Here is a 22,405-nt window from a genome sequence, read left to right as displayed (position 1 = left end):
CAATATCACAATTTCTTAAGTATATTGATCAAGCTGAATTTTTGTTATAAACAGCTACCAGAAATTAAAAAGTTAATGTACATTTGGAATAACCTTTGAGATTAATATGTCCAGCCTGCACTCTCCCTATTACGAAATGAGGAAAGGAAGCATGTTAGACTGCTTCATCTCAAAAATGACCGAGACTGATGTCAAATATGCTGAGTTGTCTCCCGAACCAATTCGTAGAATCTTAGTTGTATCTGCCATTTAATGTGTATTTACCACAATTTGCCTGCTAATTCATGTTTAACTTATGTTGATTGTGGAAGTTAGAGTGTAGGCAGTTACCTAAGATAGTATTTAGTGTTTACTTTGACTCTTACGTGGTAAAACTTCTTCTGTTTTAAACTGTGGAATCCTGTGGCTTTATTCTTTTAGTGAATAACTGATTTTAAGTTTTTTTTTTTAAAAGTTACTGGCCCTCTCTGGTATTGTAACAAAATTGAGGGCTCATCCAGGATCATAACACATTAAAAGAGTATTTGTGCTGTAAGGTATGAGCCCTAACCTTCTGGGGAAAGTTTATTAGACATAGGAACAAGGAGCAGCAGTAGGCAATTCAGTCCCTTGAGCCTCCTCCACCATTTAATAAGATCATGGCTGATCTGATAGTAACCAGAAATCTGCATCCCACCTACCGCTGATAACCTATCACTCCCTTGCTTACCAAGAATGCATCCATCTCTGCCTTAAAAATGTTCAAAGACTCTGCTTCCACCAACTTTCAGGAAGAGAGTTCCAAAGACCAAAAAAAAAGTTTGCCTCATCTTTGTTTTAAATGGGTGACCCCTTATTTTTAAACAGTGGCCCCTAGTTCTAGATTCTTCCACAAGAGGAAACATCCTCTCCACATGCACCCTGTCAAGACTCCACAGGATCTTATGTTTCAATCAAATTGCCTCTTACTCTTCTAAACTCCAGTGGATAAAACCTAGTCTGTCCAACCTTTCCTCATAAGAAACCCACCCATTCCAGGTATTAGCCTGGCAAACTTTCCCTGAATTGCTTCCAATGCATTTACATCCTTCCTTAAATAAGGAGAATACACAGTACTCCAAATGTGATCTCACTAGTGCCCTGTACAACTGAAGCATAACCTCCCTACTTTTGTATTCAATTCCCCTTGCAATAAATGATAACATTCTATTAGCCTTCCTAATTACTTGCTGTACTTGCAGGCTAGCCTTTTGTGATTCGTGCACTAGGACATCCAGATCCCTCTGTATCTCAGAACTCTGCAATCTTTCTCCATTTAGATGATATGCTTCTCTTTTTTTCTTCCTGCCAAAATGGACAATTTCACATTTTCCCACATTATACTCCATCTGCCAGATCTTTGCCCACTCACTTAATCTATCTTTCTCTGTTTGTAGCATCCTTATGTCCTCTTCACAACTTACTTTCCTACCTATCTTTGTGTCATCAGCAAATTTGGCAACCATCCCTTCAATCCCTTCATCTAAGTCATTTACATAAATTGTAAACAGTTGAGGTCCCAGCACTGATCCGTATGGCACACCACTCATTACATCTTGCCAACCGAAACAGGCCCATTTATGCCTACCCTCTGCTTCCTGTTAGGCAGCCAATCTTCTATCTATGCTAATATGTTACCCCCTATACCATGAGCTTTTATTTTCCGCGATAATGTGGCACTTTTCAAATGCCTTCTGGATGTTTGATGTACAAATCCAGCAAGTTTATTTTAAATAGTGGGATGTTAAGGGAGAGCTGCCATTTTGCAAGGCAAATAACATAAATAGAACAGTAAATTATGGAGATTTATAGTTCTTGACGCACCACTTCTTCACTTGAACATGTTGACTGATTTGCAGGTTAATAATGGTGTGTGTTATGAGAGAGCCATTTTTCCAGGGACACTTGGACCATTATTGCATAAAAGATATGTATACTTGAAATATGTATCAATAAAATGAAAAATAATATATAGTGATTGGATGCATTCTAGTTGTGAATGGGTTATCCTGGATTAATGTTTGTATTGTATGTGTACCAATAATTCAAAACTAACTCTGGACTCTGCTTAAGATTATCATTTGCTCACAATTGCAGATTTTTTATGTGTGTTGGGACATCATTGATGACATTGGGCACATACGAAACAGCATGTAAAATCTCCATTATTTTCAAAAAAACAAAATAAAAGTGAGTGATCTTCCACCTCAGCTATTTGATGCAGGTGGTGTTCTGCTTGCACGCTTTTTTTAAAGATTCAGCTGTTAATTTTCTTTTCCTTGCAAGTGGGAGCAATGCTAAACAAATCAGCAAGGTGATCCTGCTTTGAGTTTGTATCACACTTAGTTTTCACTTACTGCTGCTTCTTGCTCTCTTTTCCTCACTACTTAGCCCGATTCAGAATGTTTAACCCCTGCCAGGTAGTACTGTTTTTGAATTATTGAATCAATTTCCTTTTAATTTTAAAATAATTTAAAATATTATTGTCAATAGTCTGTTCATGCTATTCCTAATTTTTTTTTATTTTATTGGATATTTTGATTTTTTGCTATTTATTTTTTGCTTCTTTTATCATTTTGATTCCTTGTTGTAGATTTCCGATTTCTAATATTGTTTACTTATCTTTCCTTTGTGTTTAATTTATGATCTGTATGTTTTAATTTTGCGTTTTTTCAGTTCCTATTCCTGAGCTGTGAGTTTGGCTCAGCTGATGTTGCTCCTACCTCCAAATCAGAAGGCTGAGAGTTCAAATCCTGTTCCAAGACTTCAGTGCTAATCTGTGCAGTAGTACCTTGCAATACTGAGAGAACGCTGCCCTTCAGATGAAATGTTAAACTGAGACATTTATTGAAGAACAGGGATTTATTCTGGTAACCTGACCAACATTCCTCCCTCAACCCATGCCACCAAAAATCACACTAACTGAATTGGCTTTTTGTGAAAGCTTGTTCTATACAAATTGGCTGCCGTGTTTTTTTCTAAGAAGTCTAATTTCTGTTGTTAAACTCTATATTTCCTTTTATAATAACTTTTACCTTTTTTCTCCTCTATCTGCATTTTTTATTTTCCTACATTCTCTTTTCATAGTTTTTGTTTCTCTTTTTCCTGTTCTTCTGTTTGAGTATGGGGAAATGGAGCTTGAACTTTTTTTGCAATTAATTTAATTTAGTGATCAGATAAAGGATAAACTTTCACAATATCAAACTCTTTGACCTGCAAGAATATCTTAAAAGTTAATGTTTTTGGAGTAGAGTTGCAATTTATTTTAAATGTGTATGGATCATATATGTTAGCTTGGTCTATTGTTAATGATACAGTACACCTCATCAGAGTGATCACATTACATTTCTCAAAATACAAAATGAATGGATGAAATGATTATAATTTAATTAGACTAATTCTAAACAGGCAAAATAAATCAACCTCAGAAAAAAAAAACTTCAGTTGTGCAATAGTAGATGTGATAACAGCAAAGAAATACACTAGGGGTGTGCTATTATTTTCTTACTAAAGGTCACAGCTTGAAAATTCAGATGTAATCAATGTCGGGCAGACTTTGTCTTGCAAATAAGATAGCTGGATTTAAAAAGCCCAGAGATGGAAGAAGCTTATCTTTCCTTGCATTCAAGTAACTCAGATCCTTGAAAAGGCAGCTATTAATTGGACAATCTTTGTCCTGATTAAATGTACAGTTACCCTTATGTATCCCAAATGAAGATGAAAGTGTTAATGTTGATGACAGGTTCACGCATTCAAAATATGCAAAATGAAAAGGAAAGAGGCTGCTGTGTGTGTGCATGCACATTTGTGTACATGTATGTGTGTGAGTCATTTGGGGGTAAGTAGCCATCCCTGTAAAAGCATTCCCACTCGAAGTGCTAACTATAGTTAACCCTAGGGCTAGCTGTAGCTACATTTCTACTTTCTGTCCTATCACTTGTTAGCATTTTAATTGTTTCTTTTTGCCAGTGGTGGGAGCTGTGGGTGCAATATATTGTCCTGGCCTTATTGATGAGCCCATGGTAGTGTTACATCCCTCTGTTTTCTGCAAATTATATGCACGATTTCGGGGCCTTTAGCCTCCCCTCAGTGCTGCTGGTTTAGCCAGCATAGTTGTTAGCTTGTCTACCTTCACTCTCGTGGTACAACTCTCACATTTTAATCTTCTAGAATTGTACTGTACTATCCAGTGTTGTGAGGTGGCAAACACCAGTAGATTTTTCTGTTATGGTAAGGGTAGCCACTTGCAGGCATGCACAACAGATTCTGAGAAAGCAGAAACTGTAGTTGGGTCAGAATTCCTTTCTAGCAGAGACATTTACTTGACCATACTGCGTTCCCCTGACTCCAAATGTTTCCATACAAGCTGTGAAGGAAATTTTCCATTGTTAACTTCAGAATACATTCTCAAATTGATGACAGATCTTTCACATCTGTGAGTGATCTGCACTTGCAGAAGATCCCAGTGAGTGCAGCCAGTTTATGGCCTAGATCTTCTGGTCAGCGGCAATGCTGGGCCACTGGCTGCTTCAGAGCTTCAGCTCTGAAGAAGGGTCATACGGGCTTGAAACGTTAACTCTGTTTCTCTCTCCACAGATGCTGTCAGACCTGCTGAGCTTTTCCAGCATTTCCTGATGTTTGTCTGACCTCCAACAATCCAAAGACCAAAAGATTTGTGCCTATGTTATTCATTTTTTTACCACCTTTGTTTCACACTGTGTAATCTTAAACTGTAATATTATCTGGACCTATTTTATGTAATCATTCCAATTAGAGGTTGAGTTTTCTGACGACCTCAAGTAGAAATAGAACCTGATGTTGTGTTCCTTTTACACTACTGTATGATCAATAGTTTAATTTCTCTACATTAAACTAAGTGGAGGAGGACGATTTCTGTTATGGTACTTGAAATAAAAAAAATAGAAAATACATAAAAAACATAGTACCTCCATCAGCTTTGGTTGAAAAGAACAGTTCTGGGTTTGCACTCAAGAGGTTAAAACAATTTTTCAAAAGCTAATGGATCTTCTATGTATTTCCAGCATTTGCAGTTTTCCTGTATTATTTCAAAAATTCTAACCTCAACAGCTCTGGTTCTACAAAACCTCAGAATGTATCTCTCTCTCTCTCTCAAAGGATATTAAGGTTGTTTACTCAATAATTGATGAGAAAAGAGAAGAATTACTACACAAGATTAATTATATTTAATTTAGAGTGCTAATTATTTTCTTACAAAGATTTGTGAAAAATTCTGCCAGGTTTATGACATTTATTTGCTTATTCATTATTGTTCAAGAAACACTGTTTGCCTTTTAAACCTAAAACAAGATAGAGGGCTATAAATTTGTCTGCTCGATTTTTGGGCTAAGAGGCTTCATTTTGCCACCTGCCCATGACCATTCGTTTGAGGCTAGTAAGATGCAAAATTCATATACCCATCTTATCTGAACGATTTCAGCATTAGCTGGTACAGCTCCAATGTTGCTGTTCTCCTGTTCATTCAGCAGGCTCTTCACACCACAGGAAGTCCTGGCAGCATTGTTCAGACCACATGGAACAGGCAGCCTGCTCGCTCTTAAAGGCAGGCTGCCTCTGAAAGGGAAGCGTCAGGAAAAGAATGCTGCGATGCAAATTCTTGTAAACAGAACACCAGGGCAGACAGGGATCGAGAATAACTGATGGGGCATTGGCGGCATTAGTTGTGCAAGTGGGAAGGAGAGATACCATAGTCCTGAGGTGGAGGGGAGGGGGACAGGGGCAATCCTCAAAAGGGAGATGGAGCAGGTGGCCAGGAAGGTCAGCTTCCAGAGTCTGGACCTGAGGACTTATCAGCAGGGCCACAAGGAGTCTCATGACCTCATATGGGTGATCACGGCTAGTGAATGCGTGACAGCCCCAACCCCTCACACCCCAATCCTTACGCTGCTCAATGCAACACACTTCCATCACTCATCCAGCAGCACTCACTGACATGCAGAACTCATGCCCTAGCATTGAGATATTCCACCTCACCCTCACACATCTACCACTGCTGCTGACCTCACACCTACCTCCCACTCTTTCCACATACTTCAGCTATTCAGCCCAGGCTGGGGCATTACCCAAACACGGTAATACATAGCCCATGGCATTCTCTATTGCAGGTAAGATGGCACACAATAGGTGTGTAAAGAGCTGGCTGGCTGAGTGTGAGGATTCCTGCGCCTCCCGAGTCCTATGGAGTAGATGGTTCTCTGCATCATGGGAACAGCTACAACAGGGCCTGTGGCATCCAGTGTCACTGAGAATATTGAGGATAACAGCATCTTCCTGACTTATGCCCCTTTTCAACTCCCAGGGCACCCTCATCCTGCTATCTGACATCATGGACAAGCTGCTAATGGTGTGACCATGGACATTTTGCTTCCCAACCCACTCCCTTCTCCTCACAGCAACCCTCCCTGACTGAGTTCCTGCTTTCAGGCACTCAAGAACTGCTGCCTGCCCAGCATCAACAGCCTCAGGAGTGGGAAAGAGCAACAGCAAAGCATTGATGGTGCAGCTCTGCCACTTAATCTGACACGTGCAGCCACCAGCTCAGGCACTGGCATTGCAGTTACTTTGGAAACTAGCATAGAATTGGGATCAGCATATGGTGATTCACCAGGCTAGGGTGAAAGTATGGTTTGTTTGCCAGCTCACTGGAAGGTGAAATGGCAGACAAATACTGCTGCAGTGTATTCAGATGAGGACTTTGATGGGGCAGCATGCACGAGACTGCTGAATGGACATGCACAGTAAGATGATGAAATGGCTGGCCAGACAGCCTCCTGTTGAGGAGCATGGAGGAGACTGTTTCCAGCATGCCTGAGAACAAGATGCAGAACTTGCACTCTTTGCAACCTCTGCTCAATCTCCCTGTTGTGCTGCAGACTCAAAGAAACTGCCACTGCTTCCAACATACCTGTTGCAGCCTTTGTGTGGACAGGTCACCTATGTCTCTGCCATTTCTGTAAGGATGCAACAATACACTCTGATAAATGCAGAAACTGAAATACCTCCAAATACAGTCCTGAGTACTTTCATATACTTTCCAATAGAGAAAGTTCAAAAAATTGACTTGCCTGCAATCAGAGTGACAGGCTCTTTAATAATGTTACTGCAGGGCCTATCTTGCTGCATAAATTCTTTTTCCTCGAGTGGACAATGCAGGTGCTTCCAGGGTCTGCATTGTCCAAATTTAGGATCCTGGTGTCAAACCATTTGATTGAGCTGTGTCTCAATATCGTACCAATTATACATGTGATGGCATATGCAGAGGATACACCTGTAAGGACCTATATCCTCTGAGAATACCACATTGGCCAGACAGTTAGTGGCCTGTGGTGCAGACTGTCCTGGGGAAACCCAGGTAGGCATTTGTTGTGTTTTATGCCTCGGAGATATGCAGAGATGACACACTCCAGGTTATATGTCTGAACAGGATTTTTATTGAAAGTTGTCATCAAACAGCATAAGTTAATTGTGTGCTCTGTAGTACAGGACCAGTACTTCCTCTATTTCACAAGGCCACTCGGTTTTTAGGTATTGGCTTACATTCTGCAGTATGCTGTCTGTCACAGACTCTCTCTTCAACACCTCTTGCAGAACAATATTTGCTGTTGCATGTGGGCTGATTGAGTATGGCCTGTACTCCAGTCTGTACTCTGCCTATTACAGATAGCTGAAGGAACATGCTATTTGATTCATTCAGCTGTCACATTCACACAATATGGACTTATGGAGTATAAATTCGAAATGCACACTTTAAAACAAAATGGAGAATAGACACTTTACGTTAAATCAAAATGGAATTGAGAGGTCAGGTGACCTTTTCTTTCCTGTCAATACACATGGAATTACAGGAGACCTCTGAGCTAACCTTCATGCCTGGACAAGTCATTAAAATGCAAACAAACTTATGCACATACCTTTGAGGAGTCATTGAAATGCAACAGACCCTTCCTGTGCTTAATGGCTGCCCTCCAAATAATTACAGAAACTGTTTTCACAATACTGCTGGAGAACTGAACCAGGTTTTCACTATAGGGCTTTGATTGCACCTTGACTGGAGTGCAACAAATGAAATCTGCTTCTGCAAGCAATAAACCACAGCAAATTTGACTTCCTAAACTTCCAGACTCTATTCTTCTGTGAACCAAAATAAGGGCCTGCAATGTTTCAAGACTTCATCTCAGGAAAAGCAAGTGTGACAGAGAACTTTCGAACTTTTTAGACTAAGTGCATCCTACTTTTTGCAATCACAATCTCTTCCTCAACATTTGTGTTCGTGTGTGCGCCAGTGGGTGTGGTTGCTTATACATTCGGGTGTTGAATAATAAACGCTTATCTTTTTGAAAACTTAACAAGAAAACCTGTTATTTGTCTGTTGGCAGTTAAAGCACACAAGGGGTTAAAAGATATATCTTCGGTCAGTCAAGAGGTGGGAAAAGGTGGAACCATTGTTAATGTTGAATTTTTGTTGCAATTAAATGCATGCTTTAAATTGGTAATTAAGCACAGCTGCCCCCAATTGGGGATTAGGGAATCAGACACTGAGTGTCTGGGAGGAACTGGGAGAGTCTGTGACTTTGCTTTGCTATCTTGGAAATAAACCTGTTTTGAGGTACAGGCTAGCTTCAGAGTCATTCTTCCTCAACATACGATTATTGAAATTAACAATCATCCCTTCATCTCTCCCCTGTCTGTAACACAGCCAATCCAGCCTCGCTGGGGGTAATGGCACCAGTGGAACCATACTCAAACACTCCCCCTCATTCAGGTACCATAAGAGGGCCATAAGACATAGGAGCAGAAGGTCAGCCCATCGAGTCTGCTCTTCCACTGAATGAGATCATGGCTGATCTGATAATCCTCAATTCCACTTTCCTGCCTTTTCCCAATAACCCTTAAATCCCTTACTGATTAAAAATCTGTACATTTCAGCCTTGAATATACTTAACAACCCAGCATCCACAGATTCACTACCCTCTGAGAGAAGGTACTCTTCCTCATCTCTGTTTTAAATGAGTGACCTCTTACTCTGAGATTCTATCCTCTGGTCCTAGACTCTCCTACAAGGAGAAACAACCTCTCAGCATCTACCCTGTCAAGTTCCTTAAGAATCTTATACATTTCAATAAGGTCGCCTCTCATTCTTCTAAACTCCAATGAGTACAGTCCTAACCTACTCAACCTCTCCTCATAAGAAAATCCCTCCATACCCATGATCAACCTAGTGAACCTTCTCTGGAATGCCTGCAATGCCAGTATATCATTCCTTAGATCAGGGCACCAAATCTGTTCACATTATTCTAGGCATGGCCTTGTATAATTTTAGCAAGACTTCCCTATTTTTATGCTCCATTCCCTTTGAAACATTCTATTTGCCTTCCCTATTACCTGTTGAACTTGTATGCTAGCTTTTTGTGATTCATACGTGAGGACCCACAAAGCCTTCTGTGCTGTAGCTTTCTACAGTCTTTCTCCATTTAAATAATATTCAGCTCCTCGATTCTTCCTGCCAAAGTGCATAACCTCACATTTCCCTACATTATATTCCATCTGCCAAGTTTTTGCCCACTCACTTAACCTGTCTATATCCCTCTGTAGATTCCTTGTGTCATCCTCACCACTTGTCTTCTCACTTATTTTTGTGTCATCCACAAAGTTGGTGGTAGTACATTTACTCCCCTCATCCAAATCATTAATATATATAAATAATCGTGGCCCCAGCACTGATCCCTGTGGCACTCCACTAGTTACAGGTTACCATCCTGAAAATGCCCCCTTATCCCAACTCTGTCTTCTATTATTTAGCCAATCCTCTATCCATGCTAATATACTACCCCAAACACCGTGGGCTCATATTTTATTCAGTAGCCTTATGTGCAGTACCTTATCGAACGCCTTTTGGAAATACAAATATATTACATCTACTGGTTCCCCTTTATTTATCCTGCTTATTACCTCCTCAAAGAATTCTAATAAATTTGTCAGACATGATTTCCCCTTCATGAAGCCATGCTGACTCTGATTATATTATGTATTTTCTAAATACTCTGCTATTACATCCTTTATAATGGACTCTTACATTTTCCTAATGACAGATGTTACGCTCTCTGGCCCATAGTTACCTGTTTTTTGTCTCCCTCCCTTTCTGAACAAGGGTGTTATATTGGCAGTTTTCCAATCCTCTGGGACTTTTCCAGTATCTAAGGCTTCTTGGAAGATTACTATCAGTGCATCCACTATCTCTGTAGTTACTTCCTTTAATATCCTAGGATGCAACCCACCAGGTCCAGGAGACTTATCAGCCTTTAGCCCCATTAGTTTCACTAATACTTTTTTCCTGATGATGGTTATTGTATTTCTTTCCTCCCCAGCCTCCTTTTGCTCCTTGTTTATTTAGTATTTTTGGAATGCTATTAGTGTCTTCTACAGTGAAGACTGATGCAAAGTATTTATTCAACTCCTCTGCCATTTCCTGTTCCCCATTATTATTTCCGCAGCCTCATTCTCTAAGGGGCCTGTGTTCACTTTGGCCTCTCTCTTCCTTTTTATATATTTAAGGAGGCTCTTGCTGTCATTTGTATATTACTTGCTAGTTTACCCTCAAAGTTTATTTTCTCCCTCTTTATTTATTTTTTGGTCTTTTGTTGGTTTTTAAAGCTTTCCCAATCCTCTGGTTTACCACAAATCTTTGCCACACTGTATGTTTTTTCTTTCAATTTGATACCACCGTTGACTTGGTTAACCATGGTTGGTTTAACCCCTTCCTAGAATCCTTCTTCCTCACTTAGATACACATTTGTTGTGTGTCATGAACTATTTTCTTAAACATCTGCCATTATTCATCAACCTTCGTTTCTGCTAAACTCATTTCCCAGTCTACTCCAGCCAACTCTGCCCTCATTCTTTTGTAATTGCCCTTATTTGAGTTTAGCACAGTTGTTTCCGACGCAAATTTCTCTCCCTCAAGCTGAATGCTAAATTCTATCATGTTATGGTCACTGTTTCCTAGGAGATCTTTTACTTAGGGCTAAATCTTACCTATGTTGGGTGGGCTGGGTGGGAGTGGGCAGGGGTGGGTGCGGAGCCGTAGCGCTCAGTGCTACCTGTGCAGGGAGGAGGGAGAGTCGGGGCCTGAGCTCTTTCCTGCATGCGCGCGAAAGAGCACAGCAATCGCCTCAGGGAAATTGACTGGGCAATAAAAGTTTTTAAAAATTCAAGTAAAAAATTGTTTAAACATATCCCCTCATGTAACATGTTTGTCAAATTTACCAAATTTATTTATTCATTTTATAAAACCTTAAGGAAGCCTCATCCTGTCCGTGGATGCTTGGCTGCTTGGGCACTTCTCAGCCTTAAGGTTGGACAGTCAGTAGTGTTAATAATGTTAACTTTCTTAATGGCCTTAATAGGCATGGCCTTAATATGCCTTTGACAGTTTGGTGGGCACGCAGCTGCCTCCGGAGCATGCCCGCTGAACACAATATCGAAATGACGTGCGATGACGTTGGGACGCATGCGCCCGCACGCTGATGGCATTATTCTGGCCTTAGAGATCATGTATTAAACCTGCCTCATTGCACATTACCAGATCCAAAATAGCCTGACCCCTGGTCGGATCCACAACATATTGTCCTAGGAAACTGTCCCAAACACACTCTATGGGCACGATTTTCCCCTCGCCAGGCGGGCACGGCAGGCAGGCCCAGGAGCAGCCGCGAAACCGCCCACTGCCCGTGATCGGGTCCCAACTACAAGGATCGGCACTGGGCGGGAAGGGCCGAGCAGGGGCCTTGGCCTGTCAGCCGCCGGGTCCAATGGCGACCCGGCAGCTGGCTTAAAAACAGCCCAGGCAGCCCCAGAAAGGCTGCCGGGGAGGACGTCTGTCTGCCGTTGTAAAGATGGACTTGAGTGCGGCAGCAAACACCAGACAGGAGGGCAGGTCGGTTGGGCACCCGTCCCCCCAACTTTCTGATGAGTGCCTCGCTGTCCTCCTGGAGGAGGTGGCTGCCAGGAAAGGCACCCTTGTCCCCAGAGATGGGAGGTGGAGGCCACTGCACCTCACCAAGCGGGCATGGAGTAGATGGAAGCCCTGGTGAGGAGCCATGTTGTTGTGCGGCACACATGGGTGCCGTGCTGGAAGCGCATCAGTGACCTGCTGCACTCAGGAAGGGTGAGTACTGTGTTGGAATCGATCAGTGTTTAGAAGTGTTTAGGTGTAGCCGTCCCCCATGGACCTCAGGGGTGCTCGAGTCTGAGTGTCAACTGTCAATGATGCCTGAGCTGGCCAAGGGGGTGAGCCCTGGCTGCTCGGACTGAGTGCCTTGTGGCTCGAAGCCCACAACTCGGATGTGCCCTCCAAGGTGTTCATCAGGCGGGGTTGGCCAGGCTGCAATGGAGCTGCAGGTAGAGAGTGGACTAATCAATGCTCCTCTGTCTTTTCAGGAGAAGCCAAGCCGCAGGCCCGCTCAACCTTCTCTCCCGGTTCGAGCAAAATGCCCCGGAGCCGGAGAGCCAGCACGCTCCCGGGCTTGGAGAGGTGGGGGTGCCAGACAAAGGTAAAAGCGCAGTACACAGAGATGAGACTTTCAGATTGTACAACCATTCTCGTGTCGTCTCCTCATTGATGGGAGCCTTGAACCTGGAGTCCCCATTGATCATTGGCACCATGATGCAGATCTTCATTGTCTCACCAGGGTACCTGGTATGCACAGTGACAGTGTGACAACTTTAGCTAGTGGCATGACCTTCTTCTCCCTTTTAGGTTCGCCAGCAGGTGTCAGATCTTCAGACCCTGAAGGGCCACCCTGACACTGGAGGACCACCAGGTGTCATTTTCACCTGCGCTACACCTGCTCTCTGAAGCAGGCATCGGCACAGATATCAGCACCCTGGTGGGCATTATACCGGCGGCTAGTATCTCGGTGCCCATTGGTGAGGGCGCTTCACAGTTGCTTGAGGTGCAGGCGGAGGTCGCGAGTGCCCAGGGCACTGGCAGTCAGAGGGCTGCTGGGGACCAGGTCGATGATCAGTTGAAGGCTGATGATGAGCCCCTGGAGTCATCTATTAAGCGGCAGGTGCTGGATGTCCAGCGAGATGTGCGGGAGGACCTGGCAGAGATCCATTAGGGTCTGTGTGCCACAGTCTCCGTGATGGAGGAGACCATGTGGAGCATGAGCGCTGCATTGACCTTCATGGCCGAGCACACTGCTTCCTCCATTGACAGAGGCGACTCTCATGGAGAGGCAGCTCCAGGACGGAATGAGGGATTCCTGGGGATGCGCTTGGACCTGCAAGCCCTCACATAGGCATTAAGCTCAGGTTGTCAGTGTCAGTGTGGGAGATAGATGAGGCACCCAGTATCCCAGCTAGGTGCCCGTCCATCAGCGTTGAGCAGGGAGGTCTGGAGCGACCTCATGTTGGCACACAAGCTGCCTGTTATCCCTGCGGGATACTGTCAGGGCGCTCTGGATGACAGCAGCAGCTTCTCTGCCCCTCTGCCAGTGACCGTGGCATCTGATGAGGCTATGGCAACTGGGGAGATGCCAGCCGTGGCACTGGCCACTCCCTACCAGGCGGGGCCAGCACAGGCCTCACTGCCAGAGGACGACTGCCAAGGTCATCAAGGTCAACAAGACAGCAGAATCAGCAGGCTGCCTCCAGTGCCAGTAAGTGGGGAGCACCAAGACGCAGACCCCGCAAATGTAATTTAAAAGCACCATGAGCACAAGAGAGACAGGTCACAAGTGATTTTGTGTTCATTTATGTTGAATTTATGTATACTGGCCTGGGAATGAAGACCAGAGAAGTTTATGTAAATCATTTGGAATTGTCAAAATGAGATAAATTATGTTTTTGTCATCATGGCCTGAGTATGCTTTACCTTTTTATTTGGTGCGGGGAATGCCAGTATGTAATGCTGGATGCAAATGGTTCTGAACTTCATTGCACAGGCACTGAGTGTTCTTTGTGTTCTTTCTGACATCCGGGATGGAGGCAGCAGCCCTGACATGTGTCTGAAGCTGATCTTTGGTAGCCTAGCTGAAGGAGCGTTGGATCAAGGTGTCCCTGCCTCCCTGGAGGTTACTGAGGCCTGCCTCCACACCCTCTGCGTTCTCTTCACCGTGCTCCTCTCCTGACTCACTACTGGATACATCCTCTGTGACCTGTGGAGCTGCGTCAAGACCCTCTTCCTCCAGTGGGTCCCCCCCTTGCCTGTGCCAGATTGTGGAGAGTGCAGCATTCAACCACTATCAGTGACACCCGCTCTGGGGAATATTGTAGTGCTCCTTCTGAACGGTCCAGGCATCGGAAGCGCATCTTCAGAAGACCCTTTGGTTCTCTCTATCACCTCCCTTGTGGAGGATTGACTCGTATTGTAATGCTTCTCTGCCTCTTCTTGGGTGGTGGAGAGGAGTCATGAGCCACCTCTTCCATGGATAGCCCTTGTCATCCAGCAGCCATCCATCCAATCGGGCTGAAGCACTGAAGAGTCTTGGCACCTGGGAGTGTCTTAGGATGTACACATCATGGGAGCTGCCAGGGCATCTTGCACAGACTTGCAGAATCTGCATCCTGTGGTCTCACACTATCTGCATGTACATGAAGTGGAATCCATTACTGTTGATGGAGGCACCCAGCAGACCCGCTGGTGCCTTGATGGCCACGTGTGTGCAGCCGATGGCACCCTGGATGCAGAGGAATCCAGTAATTGCTGCAAAGCCTCTGGCTTGCTCAACCTGGCTGGCCTCGTCCATACGGTAAAGAATAAATGTCAGTACCCACCTGTCACCAGCTTGATGCAACTGTGGACCGCTGATTGGGAGACTCCACACAAATTCCCCACTGAGTCCTGGAAAGAGCTGGAGGCATAGAAGTTGAGGGCCACTGTGACCTTCAGAGCCACTGACATGAGGTTTCCACCCACACAGTCAGAGCTGATCTCAGGCCCAATCATCTGACAAACTGAGGTTACGGTCTCCCTTGAGAGGCAGAGCCTCCTTCGGCACTGCACCTCAGACATATTGAGGTAGCTGCATTGCTGCCTGTAAACCCTGGCAGTAGGATTGTGGCATCTCTGTGGCCCCTTCCACCTTGGACTTCCTGCTGACCCTGTGCCGCTTGTGCCTGCACTTCTCTCACAGGCCTCTCCCCTGAAAGCTGCATAGGGACACATGGTCCTCTTCCTTCTGCCCCTCTCTCCCTTATTAGAGGAGGTGCCACCAGCAGGGACCACAATCCCCATTACCAGGGTAAAAGAAGGCTGTCTGATACCTGGAAAGGTCCACACAGTCTGAATCCTCCAGGGGCCTGGCAGACAGCAGTGAGACCTGGAAATGATAAAAATGAAGCCCCAAATAGAGGTGAAGATACCAAGTACCAATAAGCAACCAGCTGCAAACTATCTCCAAAACTGCTCTCACTGGCAATGCTGCTAACCTTTTTTATCCCGCCCTTGGATGAGGTTTGTGAAAATGTCGGCTACCCACCTCCCATTTTGCCCATGCGATGAGGAGAAATTTGCACGGGCAAGGAAAAATCACACTTAGTTGGACCGTTAAGGGCATTATGTGGCCTGTTAATTAATGGAGGGCTCACCCAATGTCATCGTGTGCTATTTTACTCCCGTTCGGGTCGGGTGCGAGCCTGCCCACGGGATGAAAAATTCTGCCCTATAAATCCTTGCTTGTGGCTACCTCTGCCAATTTGATTTTCCCAACCTACATGAAGATTAAAGTCACCCATGATTAATGGACTGCCTTTTTTACATGCCCTCATTATATCCTGATTTGTTCTCTGTCCTACAGTATATCTACTGTTAGGGGGCCTATAGACTATTCCCATCACTGTCGCCTTCCCCTTGTCATTTCTGACCTCCGCCAATATGGATTCTACATCTTCCAATCCAAGATCATTTCTTGCTATCATACTTATTCCATCTTGTACTAACAAAGCTACCCCGCCACCCTTTCCTCCCTGCCTGTCCTTTCGAAAAGCCACATACCGCTGAATATTTAGTTCCCAGCTTTGATCTCCTTGTAACCATGTCTCTGTAATGGCTATACGATCATACCCATTGGCATTGCGACCATGAACTTCCATTGGATTGGTCCATGATGCTTGGCAAAGTACTGCAGTGGTTTGCTGTTGCCTTCTGTACTATGGCTGACCAGGAAACTCTTCACTCTTACCACCTGCCATCAGGCATTTTGGAAGGATTTACAGGCTGATAAGCAATGTGTATGGCCATGTTATGAACATATGTTCCATGACCATTAAGTTCTGAAGTGGGACTTGAGCCTGAGCTTCAGACCCCGAAGTAGGGATGCTACCACTGTGGCACAAGACCTCCCTACTCAATCTCTATAGTGGCAAATACACCAAGGTTAACGAAATGGAAATTTTCATTCCAAGATTAACTAAGTGTGCTCAGCTTTCATTTTTTGGTGTCAATCTGTAGCATGTTTTGTTTTCTCTACACAGCTGTTCTGGTGTTGTCTAAGTAGAGTTAGGTCGCTAATTCATGGTGACAGGTTTGCTTTATGTTTCTGCTCAAACACAGCATCTACTTTATAATTTTTGAAACCAAAAATCAAGCAGCTATTTCTGCTGAAAGTCTTCATATGCTTCAATATGCTGAAAGCTCCATATACTCTGATGTTTTATGCAGACATTATGAAATTAAAATTTCTTGAAAGTCTTTGTTGAAATCAGAGACTGGTTCAAATATGACTCAGTTAGAATTAGGCTATGCAACCAGTATATTAATATCTCGATATGCCCCTTGGGAGTATTGGGCTTCTGGATAACATATTTGTTTTAGTGTGCTGCATTCACGGCACGCTCCAGGTTTACCATGTGGCTCCATAATTACATGTTATGCCTTGGGCAAAATATTTTTTTAAATTTAGGCCTTTGTATTTACATCTGTTTCATTTCAACTAGTTCCTCTGTTTCTCCCAGTTTTCTACATTTTCCTGCTGTGAGCGTTATCTCTTTACCTGGGTATGGTTCCACACCTGCCAGGTGCCTTCTGCTATCAAGTAGAAGTTGTCATTTGTGAGCTTAGGTAATGAATGATGGCAGTCTACTTAACATGGATGAGGTCTTAATGCTGTCCTTGCCCAAAGTCTTCACATATGCACTTCTAGCAGTGGTCACTGAATAATGATTCGGGAAGCCAGGAACCACCACCCCCCCCCACCCCCCCAATATTATAGGGTCTTTGTGACTATGTCATTTCAAATTTCTGTGCGTCTATGCTACTAACAAGATAGCCATTTATTTAAGTTTGTACTTTGAATGAGTAGAATTTGAAACCATAAATAAATATGCATTTCCTTGGGATTTTGAGTAGAATTTGAAACCACAAATAAATATGCATTTCCTTGGAATTTAAAGTTAATTAAGTGCATGTGTAAAACAGGTAAATATCCCTTTTTCTGTTTAATCTAATCTATGGTGTTACACAGAACAGGATAAACTGAAGAAATTCCTCCAATGACAGACATAACTGTTTTATTAAATTACTGATGGGTGACGATAAGAAAACCTGGAGGAGTTGATTTTCTCAGCCTTTACTGAGGCCTTTGCAATCAAGTTGATATTTTTCACTGGCTGAATCCCTCCAAGGGAAAAAACACACACACTTCCCAGCACCAAATTTGTCTTCAGTAATTTCTGGGTTTCTGCATTGTCTCACTTTCACTTTTTCTATTGTCGATTCCCCAGGAAAAACCTTACCAATGCTCGGAATGTAACAAGGCTTTTAGTCAAAAAAGGGGCCTAGATGAACATATGAGGACCCATACAGGAGAAAAACCATTCCAATGTGATGTAAGTAACTGAGTCTTTTTTAAAGATATTGATTGTTCCATTTTGCAAAGACAGCATTAAGTAAGCACCTGATCTGGGTATATAACAAATCAGATATGATGCAATATATCCCAGCATTGTCCTAGATAACCTCTCTGTCTCAGTGCTGTAGCCTGTGATTTTTCAAATTTTTGTGAATTCAATGTTTATATATTTACATATATATAAAACCTATCAATGAAAAGAATATGCAAAAAGCCCAAAATGCAAAGATACTTGCAAAATTATATGAAAACTTAGTGAAGGTCGGCATGATCCTGTGTGCCTAGCTGCAATACCATATTATACAATTGAGATAAAAATATACTCTTAATTTATAAAGGTGGCGACCCTCAGAAGTTATATAGAACTATGTGACTGTCACATTATTGTGTTAGTGGTGAAAGTGAAGATGTTGCTAGCTGTCAATATTTGGATTGCTATTTAGTTCCTTCCTCTTACTATGCTTATTGTATCCAATATTTCACACTCCTCTTTAACTAGAATGTCTGCATCATCCCTCTCTTAGTGAAGACGGAGACAAAGTACTCATTGAGAACCCTGCCCACATGTTCTACATCAACCCAGAAGTTACTGTGTACACCCCTGATAGGCCCTACCTTTACCTCAGTTATTCTCTTGCTCTTAATGTACTGGTAAATGTACTGATTTTCTTTGATTTTACCTACCAATATTTTTTCATATCCTCTCTTTGCTTTCCTAATTTCCATTTTTACTTCACCCCTGTACTTTCTATACTCCTCTACGCTTTCTACAGTATTAAGTCTTTTGTGACTATCATAAGCTTTCTTTTTCTGCTTTATCTTGGCCTGTATGCTCCTGGATAACCAGGGGGCTCTAGATTTGGCAGTACCACTCTTTTTTTCTTTGTGGAGACATGTCTACACTGTGCCCGTAGAATCTTGCCTTTGAATACCTCCCACTGATTTGACAGTTTTTCCTTCTAATAGCTGTATCCAGTCCACATTCGCCAGCTCACCTCTCAACTTTGTAAAAATTGTCTTGCCCCAATTTAGAATTTTTACTCCTGTTCTATCTATGTCCTTTTCCATAATGACGCTAAATCTAACTATATTATGGTCACTATCTCCAAAATGGTCCCCCACTGCTACTTCATCCTCTTGTTCTGCTTCCTTTCCTAAGACTAAGGGCGGAATTTTCCGAGCCCGCTGGCAGCGGGCGTGATAGGTGGCGAGCGCAGGAAATATGGCGTGACCTGCTTCATGACAGCGTGAAGGCAGGTCACGATCGTCCTCTCAGTTCGCCGATGGCGGGCCGCGTTTCCTGCCATCGGTCGGTGGGGAGCGAATTGTAATACATCAGCATAGAATTAAAAGGCCATCCTGCCAGGCTCATGGACCCCTGCCGTATTGTGCGTCCATGTTGGTGGGAAAGCACCCCGATGTGTTTCACAGCAGCACGCAGGCGATGTTCACTTGGCGGCCTTCACTTTGGAGAAACTGAGGTGAGTGAGCAGCAACGTTCTCCACAGCTCACCTGTTGTTTACAGGCATCGGGGGTGGGGGGGGGGGGGGGGGGGGGGGGGGTGGAGAGGGGGCAGGGGCAAGTGCTGGCCAGCCTCGGAAGCAACTGCTGAGGCGGTGGGGTGGGGGTGGTGTCCGGGGGAAAGTGCTGACTAGCCTCGGAGGTGACCGTGATCGGTGGGGGGGAGGGGGAGGTGTTACGTGCTGACCGGATACTGTATCCTACACACAGGCAATCCAGGCGGGGGTCAGGGTAAGCGAGGGAAGTGGCCACGCATTAGGGACACCTAATGAGACAGATCAGGCGCAGCCACAGTGATATGAATGGGGTCGGGCTCCTCGCCTGCCTGCCCATGCAAGCAACGCAGAGGCACCAAAGGGCCACCAAGTGCCCCACACCCCAAGAACAGACTTCGAGTCCGCCACCACTTTATTGGATCGCAGAGCAGTTGGACTGCACACATTGTGCAATCTCCTCACCAATGCTGGCCATGTAGCAGTCACTGCTGGAGGCGCTCACAGCCTCTTGCAATCTCAGCATCCTGGTTTGGACCAGTGTCCCCCCATGTCGCAGGTTTACAGGGCAGCCATGCAGCGCACTCATCTCTGAGCATCCGAGGGGTGACCAGCACTCCCCGGGAAGCGTTAAGGGGTAGTCACACAGGGCCAGGAAAGGTGCTAAGTACAGCCATGATAATCACGTCTCTCTCTCTTTCATGCTGCAGGAGGACCACATCAGGATCATGGATCCTGGTGACCTAGCTATACGCCTGATGGCTTACAGAAACCATAGAAGACTGAGGAGAGAGTGACTGAGGCTCCTGGCTGTGCAAAGGCCGGAGCAGCAACCTCATAAAGAAGGGGCAGCAGTGGCTCCTGCACATGCTGCCCAGGAACGAAAGCGAGCCGTGGCTTGTCGGTGCCTAGCGACACCCAGGGTCTATAGGCACTGCTTGCCATTCCTGCAGATGACTGAGAACCAGTGTCACCAATGACTGTGCATGTCTAGGGACCTGACGGCTCATATCTGCCACTTACTGCAGGACTTGGCGCCAAGGAGACATGGAGGGCATCCACTGCCAGTGGCTGTGAAAGTGACCGTGGTGCTCAAGTTCTATGCCAGTGGCTACTTTCAGGGCTCCACAGGTGCCCCCTGTAGGATTTCACTATCCGTCACCCACAGATGTATCCCTGAGGTCATGGATGCCATCTTTTCCATGGCACACAACTTTGTGCATTTCGTCCAGGACCGGGACAGCCAGGATGCAAGGGCCATTGGATTCGCCCTGATCTCAGGATTCCCACAGGTGCAGGGTGTGATTGACTGCACTCATGTGGCACTCAGTTCTCTGTCCCTACACACGGCGGACTTCATCAACCGCAAGGGCCTCCACTCACTGAACATGCAGCTCATGAGCGACCACCAGAAACACATCCTGCAGGTACGTGCACGACGTCTACATCCTGAGTCGCTCGCAGATCCCTGCAGTCTTCCAGGACCACAGAGGCTGCAGGGTTGGCTACTTGGGGACAAGGGCTACCTGCAGAGGCCGTGACTGATGATACCCATGCGGTGACCTCAGACTGCAGCAAAGTGACACTATAATGAGGCTCGTGCAGCAACTCACAACTTGGTGGGGCAGACTATCAGGATGCTGAAGATACGGTTCTAGTACCTGGACCAGTCTGGTGGTGCCCTGCAATACAGTCCGCAGAGGGCGTCACACATTGTCGTCATCTGCTGCGCCCTTTACATCCTGGTGTTCCAACAGAGTGAGGAGCTGACTTAGGAGCTGGAGTTCTCCTTGGATGAGATGGATGCCGATGAGGGTGAGGGGGCCCTCAGTGGTGATGATGATGGGGATGAGGCTCTCGCACTGGCTAGACGAAGCAGGCGAACTCGGGAAGCCCTCATTGCTGCCGGGTGATGATGACATGCAGTGAGGTGTCCCCATAGATCCCCACCTCGCAGTTGTGAGTGCTTCACTCCACTTTCGCTTATGGCAGCGCCAAAACCCTCTGTGAGAATGCTCCTGTCATGGAGATGCAGTGGAGGCCCTAATAGTCGCTCGATCGCAGGAGGATGATGACAACATACAGTGAGGACACTCCATAGATCTTCACGAAGCCTCTGAGAATTTCTGACTCCTGTCTGGCCGAGGGCAGCTCACTTGCGCTCCATGATCAGGGTCATCTCAGAGACGCAGCCATGAAACTTTAGATGCATCTTGTGCTGTGTCCGCATTCGGACCTCAACCCTTCAGGAGCTGGTGCACAGCATCACTGGTTGCACATGCTGGTGTGATAGAGTCCCTGGTTATAGAGTCTTCAGACACGATAGAGTAGGAGATAAAAAAGGAGGGGGGTAGCACTAATGGTTAAAGAATCAATTCCAGTTGTGAGAGGTATGATATACTAAATGGGTCAACAAACGAGGCTTTATGGATTGAGTTTAGAAATAAAAAAGGGGCAGTCACACTACTGGGAGTAAACAACAGACCCCCAAATAGTGAAAGGGAGATAGAAGAACAAATATGTAGGCAAATTTCTGCTTGTAAGAACAAGAGGGCAATAATAGTAGGAGACTTCAACTATCCTAATATCAACTGGGATTCAAACAATATAAGGGGCACTGAGAGAGAAAAATTTATCCAGTGTGTCCAGGAAAATTTTTTCAACCAATTACTGACAAACCCAACAAGAGGAGATGCAATTCTAGACCTAGCCTTCGGGAACGAAGAAGGGCAAGCGGGTGAAGTGACAGTTGGCGACCATATCGGGGACAGTGATCACAATTCAGTTAGATTTAGCATGGAAAAGGACAGAGATAAGGCAGGAGTAAAAGTCTTGAACTGGGGGAAGGCAAATTTTGCAGAAATGAGACGGGACTTGGCTGAGGTGGACTGGACAGCACTGCTGGAGGATAAAACAGTGGAAAACCAGTGGGAAGCACTAAAAAGTGAGATCCTAATTGTACAAAGTAGACATGTCCCCTATAA

At 44.8% G+C, this 22,405-nt stretch overlaps 1 protein-coding gene across 5 annotated transcripts in view; it reads left to right on the top strand.

Moving 5' to 3' along the window:
- prdm5 (PR domain containing 5) overlaps positions 1-22,405 on the top strand; it is a 368,385-nt gene that overhangs the window by 320,814 nt on the left and 25,166 nt on the right. For all 5 annotated transcript variants that reach the window (XM_078543358.1, XM_078543346.1, XM_078543337.1 and 2 more), the window contains one exon: positions 17,779-17,883. In XM_078543358.1, the coding sequence (XP_078399484.1) occupies positions 17,779-17,883 (105 nt within the window). The remainder of the gene's footprint in view (positions 1-17,778; positions 17,884-22,405) is intronic.

Source organism: Cetorhinus maximus, chromosome 1 (assembly GCF_964194155.1).
Source record: "Cetorhinus maximus chromosome 1, sCetMax3.hap1.1, whole genome shotgun sequence".
NCBI lineage: Eukaryota > Metazoa > Chordata > Chondrichthyes > Lamniformes > Cetorhinidae > Cetorhinus > Cetorhinus maximus.
This window is presented reverse-complemented; position numbering and strand designations above follow the sequence as displayed.